Source organism: Microcebus murinus, chromosome 22 (genome assembly GCF_040939455.1).
Source record: "Microcebus murinus isolate Inina chromosome 22, M.murinus_Inina_mat1.0, whole genome shotgun sequence".
NCBI lineage: Eukaryota > Metazoa > Chordata > Mammalia > Primates > Cheirogaleidae > Microcebus > Microcebus murinus.
In genome coordinates this window covers 5,671,301-5,690,798 of record NC_134125.1, presented here as the reverse complement: position 1 = coordinate 5,690,798, position 19,498 = coordinate 5,671,301, and the positions used below count along the sequence as shown (strand labels likewise).

Below are 19,498 nucleotides of genomic sequence, written 5' to 3'. Positions count from 1 at the left end.
TAAAATGCTAAGTGCTCTTGCAATCTTATCTGTATGACTCTTCCCAATTAAATTGTTCTTATATATTCCCAGCCCTTTTCCAACCTTGTCTCGACACATATGTAATTTTTACTTAAATGACACGCTGCAGCTCAGCGTCTGCGTCCTTTTCTTGCTTTGCCGTGTGCAGAAGTTTTCCACCAGGACATAGTTAACAGCCCATAAAAGTCTCTGTTAAGTAAGAAGTCCATTTCTGTGAACCATAACCCAGACATGCGCGGCACCGGACTGTGTCAAAATTCACAATTTATTGAAATAGTAGATTTATTATGTAAGTACAGAAACACGAGCAAATGGACCAGGAGGACTCTCCCCCTTTACCTATTGGGGCACTCGTCCCTGTTAATGATAAAAGCAAACAGTCGGGAAGCAGCTTTCTCCCCCAAAGCCTTTTTAACTGTTCAACCTTAAAATTAGTGTAAACAAGAGAGAAATGGATTAGTTGCTGGAAGTAGCACCAATATCATTTTCTTCCCATTAATAACACTGTTCAGCTCAGTCCCTCCCAGGGCTCATTTACCACCCCTGGAAGCTCAGACATTAACCAAAGCTTAAGAATCTCTTTGCTGAATCCGTTCCTGCTAAAGCTTGGCTGAAAGATGAATCGGTCCCTGGATCTCAGGTGATCTATGGGCTTGTTTATGTTGCCTGGGCTCCCTCTAGGAGCGGCATAACTTCCCTCCCATCTTGGCCCTCCTGATGCCCGCTGGAGCCCACAAACAGGCTAGATGGCACCCCAGGAGCGGAGAGCCATCCAGGGCTCAGGCGGGTGAAGGAAGGAGGCCAGGTCCCGACGGGCGGCTCAGTGGCTCCAACTCTGCTCAGCAGAAGTGTTGACAATTTGCTCGTCTCCAGTCCCAAGAGCGTCAGAGATTAAGCAAAAGTTTCAGACGCCTACAAGTTTTGCTCTCTGCTTCTCCAAGATTTGTGTGGTCACGCCTTGCACCCAGTCGCCCACTCTGCCACACTGTGTCTCTAAATCCGATTCTCCGAATCTGGAAGTTCTGGGGAAGCTTAGGCCAAGTCCAGCGATGTCGCTCTGTGCAACAGCCCAGCTGTTTGTCCAGAGATCTCGGTTCTCGGTGACAATCTCCCTCCTCGGTGTGGCTATTTAGCGAGAGGTTGGGCCGAGATAAGAGGGGCTCCACGGCTCACTGGGGTTGGCCATCAAGGCATCCGGAACGTTCCTCGCAGGGTTCGGGTCCCCCGTGAGCTCGACGCTCGTGCTCCGGTTACTGTCCGGCTCGGCGGAGGGCTTCTTTCGGAGGCAGCGGTTGATCAGAGTGGAGAAGAAGTTGGGGAAGGACGGGCTGGAGAAATAGTACACCACGGGGTCCAGCATGCTGTTCATGTAGGTGAAGCTGAGGGTGATGAAGAACGCCAGGTCCACCGAGCGGTACACCTCACAGTCCTGCGTCCCCTTCGTGCGCAGCAGCCAGAAAATGCGGATCCGCACGGCCACGCTGGGAAGGAAGCAGATGACGAAGACGATGGCCACCACCATGATGAAGTTGATGGCCCTCTTGATCTTGGCGTGCCTGTCCATCTGTCTCTGCCGCAGGCTCCAGATGATCCTGGCCGAGCAGAACAGGATGATGGCCAGGGGCAGGAAGAACTCCAGCAGGAACATGGCGTCGTGCCACCGGAACGCGTTGCAGATGCTGAAGCTGCTGCACAGGTTCGAGGGGCCGTTGGGGAACAGCATGCGTTTGTGCAGCAGGTGAACCGTCAGGCCGATGGTGACGCCCCACAGGAGGCAGGAGATGATGGCCGCGGTCCGGTTGGAGATCTTGTTCAGGGCGTGGTGGGGATGGACCACCCGGAAATACCTGTCCACGGCCACCACCGTGAGGAAGATGATGCTGCCCTGGCGGTTCATGGCCAACATGAAGAGCATCAGCCGGCAAGGGATTTCCCCAAACTTCCAGTCCCACTTCCTCACGTAGTTGTCCATCAGGAACGGCAGGCAAATAATGAGGAGAAAGTCGGCCACGGCCAGGTTGAACAGGAAAATCCGGCTGGATTTCCAGGACTTGAGATGGAAACAGAAAATCCACAGGGCAAGGCCATTGCCCAGGAGCCCGAACACGAACTCCAGCCCCACCACCGGCGGCAGCACATTGGCGATGAAGTCGTCTCGGAACACGCAGCAGTTCTTCTTGTCTATTTCCAGAAAATGGCTCTGGTGCCCGTTCATGAGTGGGGCCGGGTCGTGCGAGGGAGCGCCTCACCTAGCCAGCACAGGGAGAGAGGTGTGTGTCCGTGTGGCGAACGTGTGGCTCAGCGCTGGCTTTTATGTCATGTCAGGGTGTTGAAATAGATGACTGAATGGTTACCAGGAAACTATGAAATCGCTAAAAAAAAAAAAAAAAAAAAAAGGCAGCAAGGCTCTTATGCAACCTGCTGTTTGCATAAACAAGTAATAAAAATCCCCTGGGCAGACAGGAACCCAGGACACTTCCTAAATGCAAAGGATAAGTTTAGGCAAGCCGACTTGTCATTTTCGAATTACTGAAATGTGTCAGTTTTGCAGCGCCCGTATGCTGATTGAGTACTTGGCATTGCAGAATTAATTCACTGTCATTTGCTTGATTTACATAATTAGCAAAACAGCAACGATAACAATAATAGCTTTGTGTGTTAAACAACATGGTTTTTCAGAAACACTACAAATGAGCATGAACGATTAGTATACATATGACTTAAACAGTAGCATGCCTATGATTTCTTTTGGAAAGGCTGAGAAGACAGTAATTGCCTGTTTTATGAGGACAGGTTGAATCTCAGCACTTTTCCTATGCCGATTCTATGTACAAACATGGATTGCTTTTTCATAACAAAACTCTGCAATTCATCTCTAGTTAGGAAAAAAAAGCTACTTGAGAGCATAATATTTCATAAGATGTTTGAAAACTTGAGCCCAGTTTAGATCACCAGTAGTATGTTAAAATAAGTTGGGTTTCTTGTTTGTTTACATTAGATTGTGATATGCTTCCGTGCTTAAGTAAGTGATTTATTTTTAAGTACATGATTTTTTTTTCAAATTAATGTCCTTGATTTTTTGGAGAAGTTTTAGGTTCTCAGCAAAATTAAGCTGCAAGCATGGAGAGTTCTTGTATACCTCCGTCGCCACACACGCTCAACCTCCCCTGCTAAGTATGTGATATTTTAAAAGCCCCCATTTAAAAAAAATTAAACTTAAAATGACAGGACCTAAGAGAATATTAAACTCTGCCTTGCAGCAGGAGACCACATCACACATCATTTCTTTGCTTTTCAGTGTGACTAGGTATCACCCTGTCAACATTCCTACTCTTTAACATATTAACTGCCATGTGAGTTGTATTTAACTCACGTGAGTTTTGAGCCCGGTGCCTCATGAAGCACGTGTAACTCACACGTCTCTTCACCTTGGGAGCTGCGTGGTGCCAGGCAACTCACGCTGCCATGCTGTAGCACACGTGTTACGTGATGGGTGGCCCGCTGGGCAAAACCCTGCAGTTTGTTCATGAAGATCTTACTTGTTGACGTTCTTATTGTTACCATTAATATGGACAATTTAATTGCATATAACTCACACACGGAAAACAATAAAAAATAACACATTTTTCATTAAATTAGAAAAGATCATTTTGTTTTCGAAGTTTTTATTCTATTTTTGTAATAAAACACCATGGCCCCAAGGAAAAAATAATTTTTTTTTCTAGTGTGGCAGTCAGTGTGTTAATATTTTGGTCTTATGAATTCTTGCTGTGCAAGAGGTTTCTAAATTGTGTTGCTCCTGCTTTGAGTTAGAAAATGGAAATCTATTCCTTTAGCTGCATAACCAGGTTTAATAATAGGGGTTTGTAGACCTTTTATCGTAAAATAGAGTCAGAATGACCTCATAGACTCCCATAGGACCAGAGGTAATTGACGATGATGGTGACGGTGATGAGATGAAGATGAAGATGATGACGATGGCATGTACATTATAAAGAATGCTGGATCCCACGCTTAGTGCTCTAAATGCATTATCTTGTTTCACCCTGACTGTAGCCCATAAGGAAGGGATTATTACTGATTCGGATTTCAGAATGAGGAAAGTGAAGCTCAGAGAGGTTGGTAATGTATTTAAAGCCACCCAGACAATAGGAGCAGAGATCGGATTTGAATGTGGCACTGACTTCCAAGCCTGCGTGTCCCTAACCACTGTGCTCTACTTCCGTGTCTGTTAGGTTGCACTGGATTGGGTCGCATTTTGCAGTTGTAGCAAGGCTCTAATGAAATGACTGGCATTTGTTTCCGTCCTTGCTGCCCGTGAATATTGTTTTTCCTTCTTGGATGAATGTGGACCCTTGTCAATGACATTCACCAAGTCATGCTGGGGGCCTTTGTTAGCTAGCAGTCTGAAAACCCGACTATGAGTCACAGTTATTTCTGGGAGCAGGAATTTGCAAGGGACTCTCCCTTTCTAGGTTTTACAATTTTATATATATTTTTAAGCAGTGCTTATGGATAAAATCAGAAAAGAACCACAAATATTCTTAAGTTTGAAAAAAGAAAAGCTAGACCCTCTGGGTGCTGACTCTGGCTCTGTCATGAACAAGCTTTGAAACCTCTCGACCCCTCACCTCCTCATGTGTAAATGAGGACTTAGACGATCTTCCTTCCAGCTCTCAGGTTCTATGATTCTAAACCAAAGTTCACAATCACTCAGGCAGAATGTAAATTGCAGCCTCCCTGGACCCTGGTGCCTGCTGTGGAATTTCCGGTCTTCCTACTGCACAGCGGGCATGTTTTATCTTGCTTCTGTCCTTCTTTTATGCATTTATTTATTTTTTCTTACAAGTGCATGAGCTGTACAGAAACTTGTCTAATGAATCATTTCAAGAGCTAAGGCAGTGAGTGATTCCACAGAGTCTGGTGGAAACTCCACTTAAAATTTACGACTGGCACCATTAACTTGAATCTCCACGCCTGGTTATCTTATGACAGCTTGAATGTGTGCCACTAAATGGGATTGAACTATTTTTAAAAATTAAAAATAACATTACCATTTATCAACTGTCTGCTACAAGAGATTTCATATGTGATCTCATTTAATCCTCGAAAAAAAACCTGTGGGAGAGGTGCTATTATTATCATCACACCCATTTTATAGATTGGGAAACTGAGGCATAGAGGGGTTAATAATTAACTGTTTGGTGTCTTTGAACTAAGCTGCGATTTCTGTTTTAGTTATCTGTCGTTGTGTAACAAATTGCCACAAAAACTTAAACTTTTTTGACTTAAAACAAACACCACTATATTATCTGTCGTGTTTTTCTGGGTCGACTGGGCTCAGCTGGGCGGTTCTCATGTGGGGCCTCTCTAGGCTGGAGTCATGTGGATGCTTAAGCAGGACAATGGAACACCTGTGCTTCTCTCCCTCTCCATATATTTTTGTGCCTCTCTGTGTGGCCTCCCCCGGTGGCCTCTCTATGTGGCCTCTACAAGTGGTGTCTACGAATAGCCTTTTCCCATGCTCTTTCCACAGCATGGACTAGACGTTGTACATGGGCTACTCAGAGCTTCCGAAAACACACAAGCAGAACTCCTTAATGCCTGGGCTTGGAAATCCCAGAGCATCCCCTCCCACAAGTCCATTGTTTAAAGCATGTGGCACAACCAGTCCGTATTCCACGAGGACGGGCCATGTAACGGCGGGAGCACTAGGAGGCATAGTGCATCGGGGCCGCTTTGGGAGACACCCCACTGCAGAGTGTAAATGACGTTGAGTCGAGACCCTTGGCTAGGAGGGAGGAAATAAGGGACCCCGGAGCCCTTGATGAGGCAGACGAAGTGGTAGAAGCCAGTGAGTAGAGAGGTAGGAAGCTAAGTATACTTGCTGGCAGATATACATGCATAACATATACATTTTTTTAAAAGGAGAAGAGTATTATTTCAGGGTTTTAAAATGTGGTATTGGGTTTAATGTAAAAAAACCTAAGGACAAACCAGAGTAACCAAATAATCTTGAAAAAAGAAGAACAAAATTGGAGAACTCTCACTTCCCAATTTAAAAACTTCCTGAAAAACTACAGTAATCCAGACAGTGTGATTCTGGTTTTAAGGACAGACGTTATCGATCGAAGCAAGCGCTAAGAGCACGGAAATAAACCCTTACGTTTTTGGGCAGCTGATGTTCGACAAGGACATCGAGACAATTCAATGGGGAAAAGAGCAGTCTTTCTGATAAATGATCCTGGGACAACTAGACAGCCACAAGCAAAAGAACTGGACTCCCTTCCTTATACTGTACACGGAAATTAAATCAACATGTATCCTATACCTAAACGTAAGAGCTAAAACTATTAAACTCTTAGAAGAAACATAAGAGTAAGTCTTCATGACCCGGGGTTAGACTAGGTCTATCCTAGGTACAGCACCAACAGCACATGCAGCAAAAGAATAAACTGATAGGCCGGGCGCAGTGGCCCACGCCTGTGATCCTAGCACTCTGGGAGGCCAAGGCGGGAGGATCACTCAAGGTCAGGAGTTTGAGACCAGCCTGAGCAAGAGCGAGAGACTCTGTCTCTACTAAAAATAGAAAGAAATTAATTGGCCAACTAATATATATAGAAAAAATTGGCCGGGCATGGTAGCAAATGCCTGTAGTCCTAGCTACTCAGGAGGCTGAGGCAGGAGGACTGCTTGAGCCCAGGAGTTTGAGGTTGCTGTGAGCTAGGCTGATGCCTCGACACTCTAGCCCGGGCAACACAGTGAGACTCTGTCTCAAAAAAAAAAAAAAAAAAAAAAAAAAAGAATAAATTGATACATTGGATTTCATTTTAAAGGGGTGAAGGTCTTATTTTTTTAAAGGAGAAAAAATGCTTATTAAACAAAACAAACAAGGACCTTGTGCCCAAGAGTTGGTACAGAAGAATTTTGCATATACTCTTGGTGGGAGTACAAATTGGTTCTGCCTTTTTGCTAGACAATTTGGTGGTATCTGTCATGATTATAACAAGAGCTAACACAGAAATGGTGCCTACTCTATGTCGGACGCTATAGTATGTGCTTTATACATCTAGACTCATTCAGTATTCACAACAACCCTTTGTTCTTCATTTTACAAACAAGAGAAGTGAAGCACTGAGACGTTAAGTAACTTGCCTTAGGCGACACAGCTACTAAAGAGATGGGATTTGAACCCAGTCTGGCTCCAAGGCTCTTAGGCCCCGTGTGCTACACCTCTCCAAAGTATGGCTGTCTTTTGACCCAACAACACCGCGTCTAAGAATCATCAAGAATCTCCCCCAAACCCTGACACATGTGCCCAAAGATATATCATTCGGAATATCCACTATAGCATGGTTGCGATAGAAGAAAAATTGAAAACAGCTTAAATGTTTATGAAAAGGTCATTGGTTAAGTAAAGTATATATGGATCATTTATACCTGGGGTCCCCAACCCCTGGGCCACAGAGATCTGCCACCACCCGCCCCATGAAAGAATTGTCTTCCATGAAACTGGTCCCTGGTTCCAAAAAAGTTGGGGCCCACTGATTTATACAATGAAATGTAGTTAAAAAGAATGAGCTAGGCCGGGCGTGGTAGCTCACACCTGTAATCCTAGCACTTTGGGAGGCCTAGGCGGGGCGGATTGCTCAAGGTCAGGAGTTCGAAACCAGCCTGAGCGAGACCCTGTCTCTACCAAAAATAGAAATAAATTAATTGACCAACTAAAAATATATATACAAAAAATTAGCCGGGCATGGTGGTGCATGCCTGTAGTCTCAGCTACTTGGGAGGCTGAGGCAGGAGGATCGCTGAGCCCCGGAGATTGAGGTTGCTGTGAACCAGGCTGACGCCACGGCACTCACTCTAGCCTGGGCAACAATGTGAGACTCTGTCTCAAAAGAAAAAAAAAAAAAAAAAGAATGAGCTCAATTTCTACGTTGTGATGTGGGAAGTTATTTGTGATGAAACTACTTTGCAAAACAGTGTCTAGATCTAACCGACATGGATATATGGGGTGTGATCTTGCTTTTGTAAAATAAGGCCAAAGACTCTTTGTGTGCAAAATGCACATATACCCCGAATGCTGAAAGCTGTCGTTTCCTGGAAATAAGATTAAGAGGAACCAAAAGAAGACATTTACGCCTTACTCTATATATCTGTGTGTTCTTTGAATTTGAACAAAAAATTATATGCCTTCTGCAAATAAAGAAACATTATTTAAAAAAAAAAAAAAAAAAGGATAAGGGGATCCTAAAGGCTTTTCCTGAGTCTTCTGCACTGTAAGGGTTGCGAACAGATGCTTCGCCCCCAGCCGGACTCGGGGCTTTGCTTCTGTCCAGGCGGTCACAGCTGCAGCCTGCCCCACTGTCTCCCTGCGCCTCCCAGACAGTCAGCGTGCTCCTTCTCACCTCTCCAGCTCTGCCAGGATTCCCTGGCCGCTCCCTGAGCGTCCTGCAGGGCCGATTTGCAAGCCACTGCCTCTGAGAAGACTCTCCCCGTCGCCTGAAACAGGAGGAAGGGCCCCTGGATGCTCCTGTGGAAGCCCGTGTTTGCCACTCTCGCCGCCGTGGCCTTGATGTACCATTTTATTTTCTCCCCTTGGTTGCTCAGTGCTCTCCGTGGGGTCAGGGACTATGTCTTTCGTTTGTGTTTCTTCTCCTACGCCTGGTACAGAGCTGGTGCTTCACGAATGTTCCTCAAAAGAGGGAAAGCATGAGTGAATGAATCCTATTGACGTCTGCCCGCGGTATCATTTTATGTTCGGATACACTGGGACGTGCGCACAGATTAGGCCCTTATGTGTGAGCCCGTCTGTCTATTCTGCCCCATATCTCTCTGTCTTCTGTCTGTCTGTCTGTCTCTCTCTCTTAGAGCCCCGCCTTTATGGATGAGCTCAGAAGGGCCCCGTGCTCGGCTTAATGCTCTGCGGTGACTGTCTAGACACCTTAATACTTTATGAACAAGAGACCTTGCATTTTCATTTTTCACCAGGACCTGCAAGGGACGTAGCTGGTCCGGGAGCCCTTGACACACTCACTGTGATGCTGGTGGCTTGAGGCTGCAAGTGGAGGCCACGTGTCACAGAGTGGCCAAGTCCCCACCTCGCTGTAGAATTTTGAACAACTGGCTCAACCCCTTGCGCCCGGGATTCTAGCCCCTCTGGGATTCAGCCCCTGCATGCTAGAGAGCTCAGACAGCAGCCTAACGTTCCGGTTGTGAGGAAGTGTAGGGAATCCCAGGCTCAGAACAGACCGAAACTTAAAGTGTTATCATCGCGCCAACAAAAGGTACTTCTTATTCTTTTTCCACATAATCCCTATAGACTATCTGGTCGAATACCTCTTCTAGTTTTTGTTTTGTTTTGTTTTTTGTTTTTTTTTTAGGCAGAGTCTCACTCTGTTGCCCTGGCTAGAGTGCGATGGCATCAGCCTAGCTCACAGCAACCTCAACCTCTTGGGCTCAAGCGATCCTTCTGCCTCAGCCTCCTGAGTAGCTGGTTCCACAGGCATGTGCCACCATGCCCGGCTAATTTTTACTATGTATTTTTAGTTGCCCAATTAATTTTTTTCTATTTATAGTAGAGACGGGGTCTCGCTCTTGCTCAGGCTGGTTTTGAACTCCTGACCTGGAGCGATCCTCCTGCCTCGGCCTCCCAGAGTGCTAGGATTACAGGCGTGAGCCACCGCACCCGGCCCCTCTTCTAGCTTTTATGTGACTTTTCCTGAAAGACCATAAAAGGAAAAAACGTTTTCCTGTAAATTGACTGTTTTCCTGTTTCAGGTAGTTTAAACAAAGTTTTGTCACCAAAGGTATGCTCCTCTTCCTTACAGTTTCTGAAGAAACTTCTTTATGTGATTTATTTTTCATCACATTCTACGAACTTAAAAGGGGAAGCAAATGTAGAATCAAGTCTGGGTTTAGGGCTGGGTGTGGTGGCTCAGGCTGCTAATCCTAGCACTCCGAGAGGCTGAGGCAGGAGGATCTCTTGAGCTCAGGAGTTTGAGACCAGCCTGGGCAACATAGCAACTGAGACCCCATTCTTTGCGCCTGTAGTCCCAGCTACTTACTGGGGAGGCGGCACCCCAGCCCAGGCCGGAGTAAAACCCTGTCTCTTCAAAAAAAAAAAAAAAAAGAACTAGGGTGAAGGTTTGCTTTGACTTTTCTGTTCTTTTCTTTTTGTTTTTTGAGACAGAGTGTCGCTCTGTCACCCCGGGTAGAGTGCAGTGGTGTCATCTTAGCTCACTGCAACCTGAAACTCCTGGGCTCAAGCGATCCTCCTGCCTCAGCCTCCCGAGTAGCTGGACTACAGGTGCATGTTGCCACACCTGGCTAAATTTTCTATTTTGGGGTAGAGATGGGGTCTCACTGTTGCTCAGGCTGGTCTCAAACTCCTGACCTCAAACAATCCTCCTGCCTCAGACTCTCAAAGCGCTGGGATTACAGGTGTGAGCCACAGCGCCCAGCCTGGTTTGATTTTTCCTTCTTTCTGTTTGTTCTTGCCATTTTTTAGTGACAGCCTCTGTTTACCTCCCTGCCGTGTACTTCTGGGTAGCACAGCCCTTTTCCCTTGGAGGACAAAGTCCTAGGAGTCTTCTAACCTAGAGTCACACGCAGGACACAGACTTTCTTTCAGAATCCATTTTTATTACAATGAAGCAAGAAAGGAACAGCCCAAGAAAGAATTGTAACTAAGAATAGAATTAAAAGCAGAAGTGAGTTTTCACAGATTTCTATCGGGAGGAAATATGGTTCTTTGGTGCTGATTATACTGTTTGCTTTCACTCCTGCCCAGGGAGCTAGGGAGGAGGGGGGATTCAGGCGTGGTGACCGAGCAGCTACTTGGGGGCTCTGAGCCCCCAAAGGAAATTGCTTCTGTGCCTCAGTTTCTGTATGTGTAAAACATATTAATATAGTGAGCCATAATATTGAGCATTTACTGCCAGGCACAGGGCATAATGCTTTACATGCACTTATTCATTCATTCATCTAACAAATATTTATTAGGTACCTACTATGTGCAGGTGTCGTCTACGTACCCGGGATATAACAGTGAACAGAATCCTTTCACTTCAGGGTTGTACATTCATTGAATCCACCCAACGACCCTCTGCAGTCAGCACTGATGTTACCCCTGTTTGACAGAGGAGGGAGGTTGAAGCTAACAGTGGTTACATAAGATCTGCCCAGAGGTCCCACATCTGGGAAGTGGCAGAGCTGGGATCCAAACTTAAGGTCCCTCTGACTCTCTCTAGCCCGTACGTTTTGTCACCGGGCTGTTCAGTGTCTCTGAAAAAAGAAATAATAGAGACAGCCTACACGGGTGTTTTGAGGCCGAAGACTAGAAGATGGCCGGGTCCTAATGTAGGGAGAGGACCCTGGGAATTTTGAGAGAGTGTAGATAAAGGAGTCGGTTGACTTGGAAATTCAGGGCAGGGCAGCCTGTCATTTCATAAAGTCATCTAGCTTTGAGGGCACATATCTGGGAAACTCGTGCATAAGGCAGGCAACCTTGCAATAAGACAATAACCCTGATGTTTGCACAGAACTGGTCTAGAAACTACATTCCATGAAAGGAGGGAAGTCCTCAACTTCTCTGTTTGCCACCTGAAAAATGTTACTGTCGCACAAGAGTTGATTAATGACCCTCCCGGTGGAAAGGACACCAGCATCGTGCCTGACAGCAAATACGAACGCAGTGCACACTTGGAGGATAAATGAGTGAATAATTCCAATTCACAGTCACATAACAAGCAGCCAAAGCTGTTATGCTGGACTCAGCATATCCCACTGGAGAAACCGGGGCAGGTAAACATACCTCTCAGCACCTTCTTAGAAAAGCAAAGATTTGCAGAAAAATGTGAAGCTTGAAGAAGGTCAGGGCCGACTGTTCGGCTATTGTTCTTGGGCTGCCGGGAAGTCAAAACAATGACAAAGAAATGTATACTGGGTCCCTGTGAAGATGAAACCATCAGGACCGAGGCATCCCAGTCAAAAGAGCCTCACTCGGTCTGAAATAAAAGTATTAACTTAGCCCAGTTTCTGTTTTGCAAGACAAGTGATGATTTAAGGTCAGAGGATAGGAAATGCTGATAGCTCTTTAAGTTCATTATCTACTCCCCACACCCCAGAAAGAGAACTTGACCCATTTAAACACTCGTTCCTACTTACTCAGCCATTTAAAGTGACAGGGGCTGTGCGATTCCTAACCCCCCCCGCCAGCAGCCCATAGGGTGCCTTACCCTTGTAATCAGATCATATACATTCAACCAACTCACTTTGATCGACTGGAACCTTCCAGAAAGGTATAGTCATGTGCATTTCATTTCCAGCAGCATGAAGATACAGCTCAGAAAGGCTGGTGGCGTTTCCAACGCCCCCCACCCCTTAGCATGAATTCATTCTAAAGTCACCAATCTGTCCTTCTAGATGTGGTTGGTCAGTTTACTTAGTGCCATTCAACACATTTGGAGATCCCACTGAACATCAGACTGGCTTTGGAAACTATTTGCCACGCTGATGCAACTCTTACGACAGAGGTCTGAAATTGGCATCTCTTCCGGCCGTGGTGTCTTTGGGTGTCCTGGCTGCCGGGGTCTCAAATTGCGGATTTTGAGCTTGGTGTAGAATTTGGGGAAGGAGGGACTTGAAAAATAATACACCAAGGGGTCCAGCATGCTGTTCATGTAGGTGAAACTGAGGGTGACGTGCAGGGCTAGGTGGACGGAGGGGTCACAGGCACTCGAGGGCACCGTCCAGAGGAAATACAGCCTGGCCGACACGCTGGGCAGGTAGCCCGTGACGAACACCACAGCCACCACCATGATGAACCGGATGGCCTTCTTCATCCGAGTCTGTCTGGCCAGCTGCTGCCTCTGCTTCAGGCTCCAGACAATCTTGAAGGAGCAAAACAAGATGATGCCGAGAGGCAAGAAGAACTCCAGCTGGAACATGATGTCGTGCCAGCCATTGGCGGACTCCATAATGAAGCTCTCACAAGACACGGACTTCTCCTGCACGCACAGGTGGCTCTCCATCAAAAGATACAGAGTCCCCAGGATGACTACGGTCCACAGGACGCAGACGAGGCCGGCCGCCGTGCGGTTGGAGATGGCGTTCACCACGTGGTGGGGGTGCACCACCTTGAAATACCTGTCCACAGCCACCACCGTGAGGAAGACGATGCTCCCGGCCCTGTTCATGGCCATCATGAACAGCACCACCCGGCAGGGAATATCCTCGAACGCCCAGTGCCGCCGTCTGCGGTAGTAGTCGGTCCGAAAGGGCAGGCAGACGATGAGGAGGAAATCGGCCACGGCCAGGTTGAACAGGTAGATGGTGCTCGGCTTCCAGGTCTTCATGTGGAAGCAAAAGCCACACAGGGCCAGCCCGTTGCCCAGGGCGCCCAGCACGAAGGCCAGAATGAGCAGTGGCGGCATCACCTGGGAGATGGGGTCCCCCTCAATGAGGCAGCACGACCCGTTGTACATGGCGGAGGCAGGACAAGTGTCCTTAGTGCCTAGCGGCCCCTGAGTCCCCGCAGAGGCACAGATGCTTACCCCACGGCTGCCACTCGCCGGGCTGCCGCGCGTCCAGCTGCATCACCGGCGCGGGCCCGCCCGCTGGGTGGGTGCTGCCTGCGCACCGAGAAGAGAAACTCCAGCCAGGAAACGAGAGTCCCGGTGAGGTCCTTTCTCTGCAGCCCAGGTCACAAGCCGCCAGTCTGCCCGAGAGGCAAAGCCTGTCGCCAGGCAGGGCTGGGAAAGGCATGCAGCTTCACGTAAGTGGTCGTTTCTGGGAGGCGGCCCGGGGGTCCGATGAGATGCATGCTGCAGAGGACTTGCCGGGTCCAGCCCCGGGATGATTTTTATTTTCAGCTTCGCTCTTTCCTCCTCGGACGCGTTCTGTGCTGGAGAGCGCGCAAAGCTGCCCAGAAGGCACGAGAAAAAAAAGCGTGTTTGTCCTCCCTCCTGGTGGAGAAATACAAACATTTCCCGGAGCCGAGCCGTTCTGGACCTCGGCCTCTGCTTCCCTCCCCTAACCTTTGCCTGACTGCCCCATCCTCTCCCGCGTCCCACGGGGCGCCTGCTCCCGCGCCGTGCCAGCGAGGGAGGCTTTGCTCTGCAGCGTCTTAGGGTCTCCCGTGCCCACGCCCGCAAGTACAGCCCTCAAAGACTGGAAGGGTCTGCAGAGTGGCAGAGTGCTAGCACCGCACTTGTTGGGTGCCAGAAACATTCTTGGAAGGAAGTCACCCTTCCTCCCTTGCATTCCCACTCTATTACCCTCTGCCTTTCCAAGGACCCCGGGGACCAGCTGCGCAACCCCCAAGACCACAGAATGGATCCAAAGCCCACTTGTTGCATGTCAGTCTCCACGAAACGGCCTCCTGGGGAGCCAGGTCCCCCCAACTCTGCTGGGACGCAGAGCCCAGCGTTCTTGCAGAGGAGCTGGCCCTGCGTTTCCCACTGGCTGCTCAACAGAGCTCGACTCCGTGAGATGCATGTTTTTAATTTGAATTGTGTGCTGAGCCCATAAATTAAAAATATCCCATGGGAGCGGATGAGGATTGGAGGAGTTGGTTAAGGAGCCTATCTCTAAAATAATCGAGAGTAAAATTAGACTGCAGGAAGAACTGAAGTCTTTGCTGAAATTTCCTGCCCTTTGGCTTTAAGGATTATCTATCTGCCCTGTGCCTTTCAGCTCCCAGTTTAGGACAGGGGTGTGTGGGGAGCGTGCATGGAAACCGTGCATTTGCCTTCTTCTAGATGCGCATTCAAGCTAAATTCTTCCCTCTGCATGCTGGACTCCAAGTCAGCCCACCAGCATTCCCCGCTGCCCCGTCCTAGCACAGACCGCGGCCACCTCGCATCCAGACTGTTGAAGCAGGCTCCTCATTCGTTTTCCTTCATCTAGTCTATTAATTCATCTCCCACACAGCAATTAGATTTTTCTAAAGCACAGATAGGATCATACACCTTTTTTCACCTAAACACCTTCACTAGCTCCCTTCAATCGGCCAAGGTGGCAGATCGATGGCCCATGGGCCATATTGATCTTAAAAACCAGTTTGGTTTGGCCTGTATTTTTTTTTTTTTTGAGACAGAGTCTCACTCTGTTGCCGGGACTAGAGTGCCGTGGCGTCAGCCTAGCTCACAGCAACCTCAAACTCCTGGGCTCAAGCGATCCTCCTGCCTCAGCCTCCTGAGTAGCTGGGACTACAGGCATGCGCCACCATGCTGGGATAATTTTTTCTATATATACTTTTAGTTGGTCAATTAATTTCTTTCTGTTTTCAGTAGAGACGGGATCTCACTCTTGCTCAGGCTGGTTTCAAACTCCTGACCTTGAGCGATCCTCCCGCCTTGGCCTCCCAGAGTACTAGGATTACAAGTGTGAGCCATCGCGCCTGGCCTGGCCTGTATGTTTTTAAAAACCTGGGGCCCTCCTGGATTTCTGTCTTCTCTTAGAAAACTGGAAGATGTAGCCACATTGGACCAATAATCCCATGTGGTAACAATCAGCTAGAGCTAAGAGTAGCTGCCCCTTTAGACAGAGCATGAGTTGTGCACTTTGCCATAGTCCCTACCCTTCCCTACTACCTCATTTCTGGTCAGCTTTTCTTATTGACATGCCTGGTCTCTGTGGGATTTTGAGTTTGCCACCTCTGCTCTAGGTGAAAGCTCACATTCCTTGGACTGACATACAAGGTCCTTCACAGGTGGTTCCCAACCTCCCTGTGCAATAACATCACGTTCCTGCCACTATCTGCCCCACACCCTAATTGTCAGTCTCATAACTTCTAACAAATAAATGTGCGCATCAAACATCTACGTCTAGTTACCCCAACAATCTAGGAGGTCCTTGAAGACAAAGTCCGTGTTCTTGGCGGGAGGGGCATAGAATAAGGATCCGGTTGGTTAACTCCTACTTTTCAGGAGCCCTCGTAGCAACTGCTTTCATTCCGTGGGCCTTTGCAATTCTGCAAGAGGGCGTGAACTAACAGAGGTAACCGTGGTAGGCTGAGACACCCCAAGATGAGGCCAGAGGGGTAACTCCGAACACCTTCACATGCCCTGGTTGGATTTTCCAGCAGATGGAAAATATTCTTCCTTCTGTATTATAAGACACTGTCAGGATTCGTGTAAACAAAACTACTTCCCTTTTCTCCGTATGACAAACACCTGCCTTTCTTTGCTACATGTCGTGTGTCTTGTCAAATCATCTTCCTCTCTCTCTTTCATTTGACTGGAATTACCTGGAAGGCTGGAGATTAGGGAAGAAAAGATTGGTTTGATTTTCTCTGAAGTCTACTGGTTTTTCACATACAATCTGATCTTATTCTACCCCAGAGGCTTCCAGAAGATGGCATCTGTCTCTCAGTGTACCATACACTCAGGACCGGGCTCTGCTGCTGTATTTCTTTGTGCATCAAATTAACATCTATCCAAAAATCAACTCAAAAGAGACCCAAGACCTAAATGTAGGAGCTAAAACTATAAAACTCTTAGAAGAAACCATAGGGGAAAAGCTTCAGGATGTTGAATTTGCCAATGATTTCTTGGATATGACACCAAAAGCACAAAAGAAAAAAAAATAGATAAATTAGACTCCATCAAAATTAAAAACTTTTGTGCACCAAAGGATACTTGCTACCAAAAGAATGAAAGGCAACCCACCCATGGAATGGGAGAAAATATTTGCAAACCATATATATGTGATAAGGATTAATATCTAGGCTATATAAAGAGTTCCTACAACTCAAGAACAACAACAAAAAAACCCAACCCAATTAAAAAATGGGCAAAAGACTTGAATAGACATTTCTCCAAAGAAGATATGCAAATGACTAGTAAGCACATTTGCCATTAAGATAGTCAACATTACGAATCACTAGGGAAAACCAAATCAAAAGCACAAGGTAGCACTTCACACACATTAGGATGGCTATTATAAAAAACAAAAACAAAAGAAAATCACAAGATTGTTGAGAAATTGGAACCCTGTGCGTTGTTGGTGGATACAAAGTGGGACACCCACGGTGGAACAGTCTGGCAGCTCCTAAAAAAGATTTAACATAGAATTATCATATGATCCAGCAATTCCATTTCTGGGTATATGGCTGAAGGTATTGAAAGCAGGTATTCGTACATCCATGTTCATAGCAGCATCAGTCACAATAGTCAAATGGTGGAAGCAACCCAAGTGTCCACCAGTTGGTGAGTGGACAAACAGAATGTGGTATAGACACGCGATGGTATATTATTCAGCCTTAGAAAGAAAGGACAGTATGACACATGCTACAGTATGAATGAAGCTTGAAGACATTATACTAAGTACAATTGGTTGGTCACACACACAAAAAAAAACCCTATTTGATTCCGCTATCAAGAGTACCTCGGAGTCAAATTCTTAGAGACAGAAAGTAGAATGGTGGTTACCAGGGCTGGGAAGAGAGGTGGATGGGGAGTGAGTGTTTCATGAGGACAGAGTTTTAGTCTGGAAGATGAGGCCGGACGCTGTGGTATGTGCCTGTAATCCCAGCACTTTAGAAGGCCGAGGAGGGAGGATCGCTTGAGCCCAGGAGTCGAGCTTGCCCAGGCTGGTCTCAAACTCCTGGCCTCAAGCAATCTTCCGGCCTCTGCTTCCCTATGTGCTAGGATTATAAACGTGAGCCAATGTGCCTAGCCAGGACTTTCTATAATGACGGAAATGTTCTGTAATACTGTATACGTGTAGCTATTGAGCTCTTAAAATGGGGTGATAGGAGGTGAATTTTTAGTATTATTTAATTTTAATTAATTTAAAATTTAAAAGCCACATGCCATTCGTGGCTACCCCCCAACCCCCAAGCTTCCAGCGACTCTTCCTCTCTAGTCTGGGTCAGGCCCTCTTCTTTGTGCCATCTCTGCCATATAACGGCAGTCGTGTAAAGATCTACACGTGTCTCTCTCCAGCACATAGCCCGACGCCTGGCATCACGGGGACATTCAGTAAGTCAGTGTTGAATAAATAAATGCACTAATCAACCAGTAAGTCCGGGCCTCTGCAGTTTGCTCCTCCCGGCTGTGGCAAGATGCTACTGAACAGGAGGGGCCGACAGAAGCAACTTGGGGCACACCTGCCAGGCATCTGGCACTGGCTTGGGGCTCTTGGGCCCCCATTGCGCCACCTACTCTGATGCTTTCTATAAGACAGTATTTCCCTCTAAACGTGACAAGAGCAGGAAGTGAATAGTCCCATGGGAGCCACCCAACAGGTGGTGGGAGGAGAAACCGTGTGGTAGGAATTCAGGGGCTCTGTTTCCCCAAAACTCCTTCCCCATGCAGGTGCCTGAGTGGGTGACTGTGTGTGACTGTGTGAGCTTCCTGAAACTGCCGCAAACGTGATGGCTTAAAACTATTCTCTCGCAGTTTGGAGGCCGGCGGTCTGAAGTCAGGCTGTCGGCCCGACCACGCTCCCTCCAGAGGGTCCAGGGAAGATTCTCTTCTTTGTCTCTTTCCTTGGCTTGTGGCTGCATCCCCCAATCTGTCTCCATGGCCTTCTCCTCCATGCATCTCTTGGAAGGACACTCGTCATTGGATTTAGGGCCCAGATAATCCAGAATGATCTCATCTACTGATCCTTAATTTAATTGCATCTGCAAATACTCTTTTCCCAAATAAAGTCCTATTCAATTCACAATTTCTGGGAGTCAGGACACAAACACGTATTTTGAGGGGGCATCACTCAATGCTCTACAGTGACCTTTCTTTCTTTTTCTTTCTCTTTTTCTTTTTTTTTGAGACAGGTTCACTCTCTGTTGCCCAGGCTAGAGTGCCGTGGCATCAGCCTAACTCACTGCAGGCTCAAACTCCTGGGCTCAAGCGATCCTCCTGCCTCAGCCTCCCGAGTAGCTGGGACTACAGATGCACCACTACGCCCAGTTAATTTTTCTATTTTTTGTAGAGATGGGGCCTCCCTCTTGCTCAGGCTGGTCTTGAACTCCTGGTCTCAAGTGATCCTCCTGCCTCAGCCTCCCAAAGTGATAGGATGACAGGCTCGAGCCACCACGCCTGGCCTTACAGTGATCTTGCAACGTCAGCCGTTGAGTCCTAGAGTTCCTCTCCGGCCAAATATTTCAACATGCCTTCTGTGGAAGGGTGGAATTTCTGACCAAATTTAAGGTTTAACTGATTCATCATATTTTCTGGGGTTTTTTGTTTGTTTGTTTCTTCCTGGAGGGGCTGCAGCCCAGGAGAAGGCTGGGCGTAAAGGTTAAAGGGGACAGATGAGGATTGCTTCACAGTGTCACCCGGGTGTCACGCTGACCTGACATGGGCTTTGATGAGGAAGTTCCTGCCATTTCAAAATGAGTTTTATGGGCTGGGCGTGGTGGCTCACGCCTGTAATCCTAGTACTCTGGGAGGCCGGGATGGGCGGATCGCTCAAGGTCAGGAGTTCGACACCAGCCTGAGCAAGAGTGAGACCCCGTCTCTAC

At 47.4% G+C, this 19,498-nt stretch overlaps 2 protein-coding genes across 2 annotated transcripts; both read right to left on the bottom strand.

Annotated features, from left to right (window-relative positions):
• Positions 1–268: 268 nt before the first annotated feature.
• On the bottom strand, positions 269–2,332 carry LOC105880835 (hydroxycarboxylic acid receptor 2). The gene has a single exon (XM_012782142.2). The coding sequence runs from the start codon at positions 2,234–2,236 to the stop codon at positions 1,151–1,153; it is 1,086 nt and encodes a 361-aa protein (XP_012637596.1). The 5' UTR covers positions 2,237–2,332; the 3' UTR covers positions 269–1,150.
• An 8,315-nt stretch (positions 2,333–10,647) lies between these two features.
• On the bottom strand, positions 10,648–14,014 carry HCAR1 (hydroxycarboxylic acid receptor 1). Its single transcript, XM_012782236.3, has one exon. The coding sequence runs from the start codon at positions 13,509–13,511 to the stop codon at positions 12,480–12,482; it is 1,032 nt and encodes a 343-aa protein (XP_012637690.1). The 5' UTR covers positions 13,512–14,014; the 3' UTR covers positions 10,648–12,479.
• Between the last annotated feature and the right edge of the window lie 5,484 nt (positions 14,015–19,498).

Excerpts from the sequence above, each read along its gene's own strand:
- LOC105880835 (XM_012782142.2), bottom strand. The coding sequence starts at position 2,236 with ATGAACGGGCACCAGAGCCATTTTCTGGAAATAGACAAGAAGAACTGC.
- HCAR1 (XM_012782236.3), bottom strand. The coding sequence starts at position 13,511 with ATGTACAACGGGTCGTGCTGCCTCATTGAGGGGGACCCCATCTCCCAG.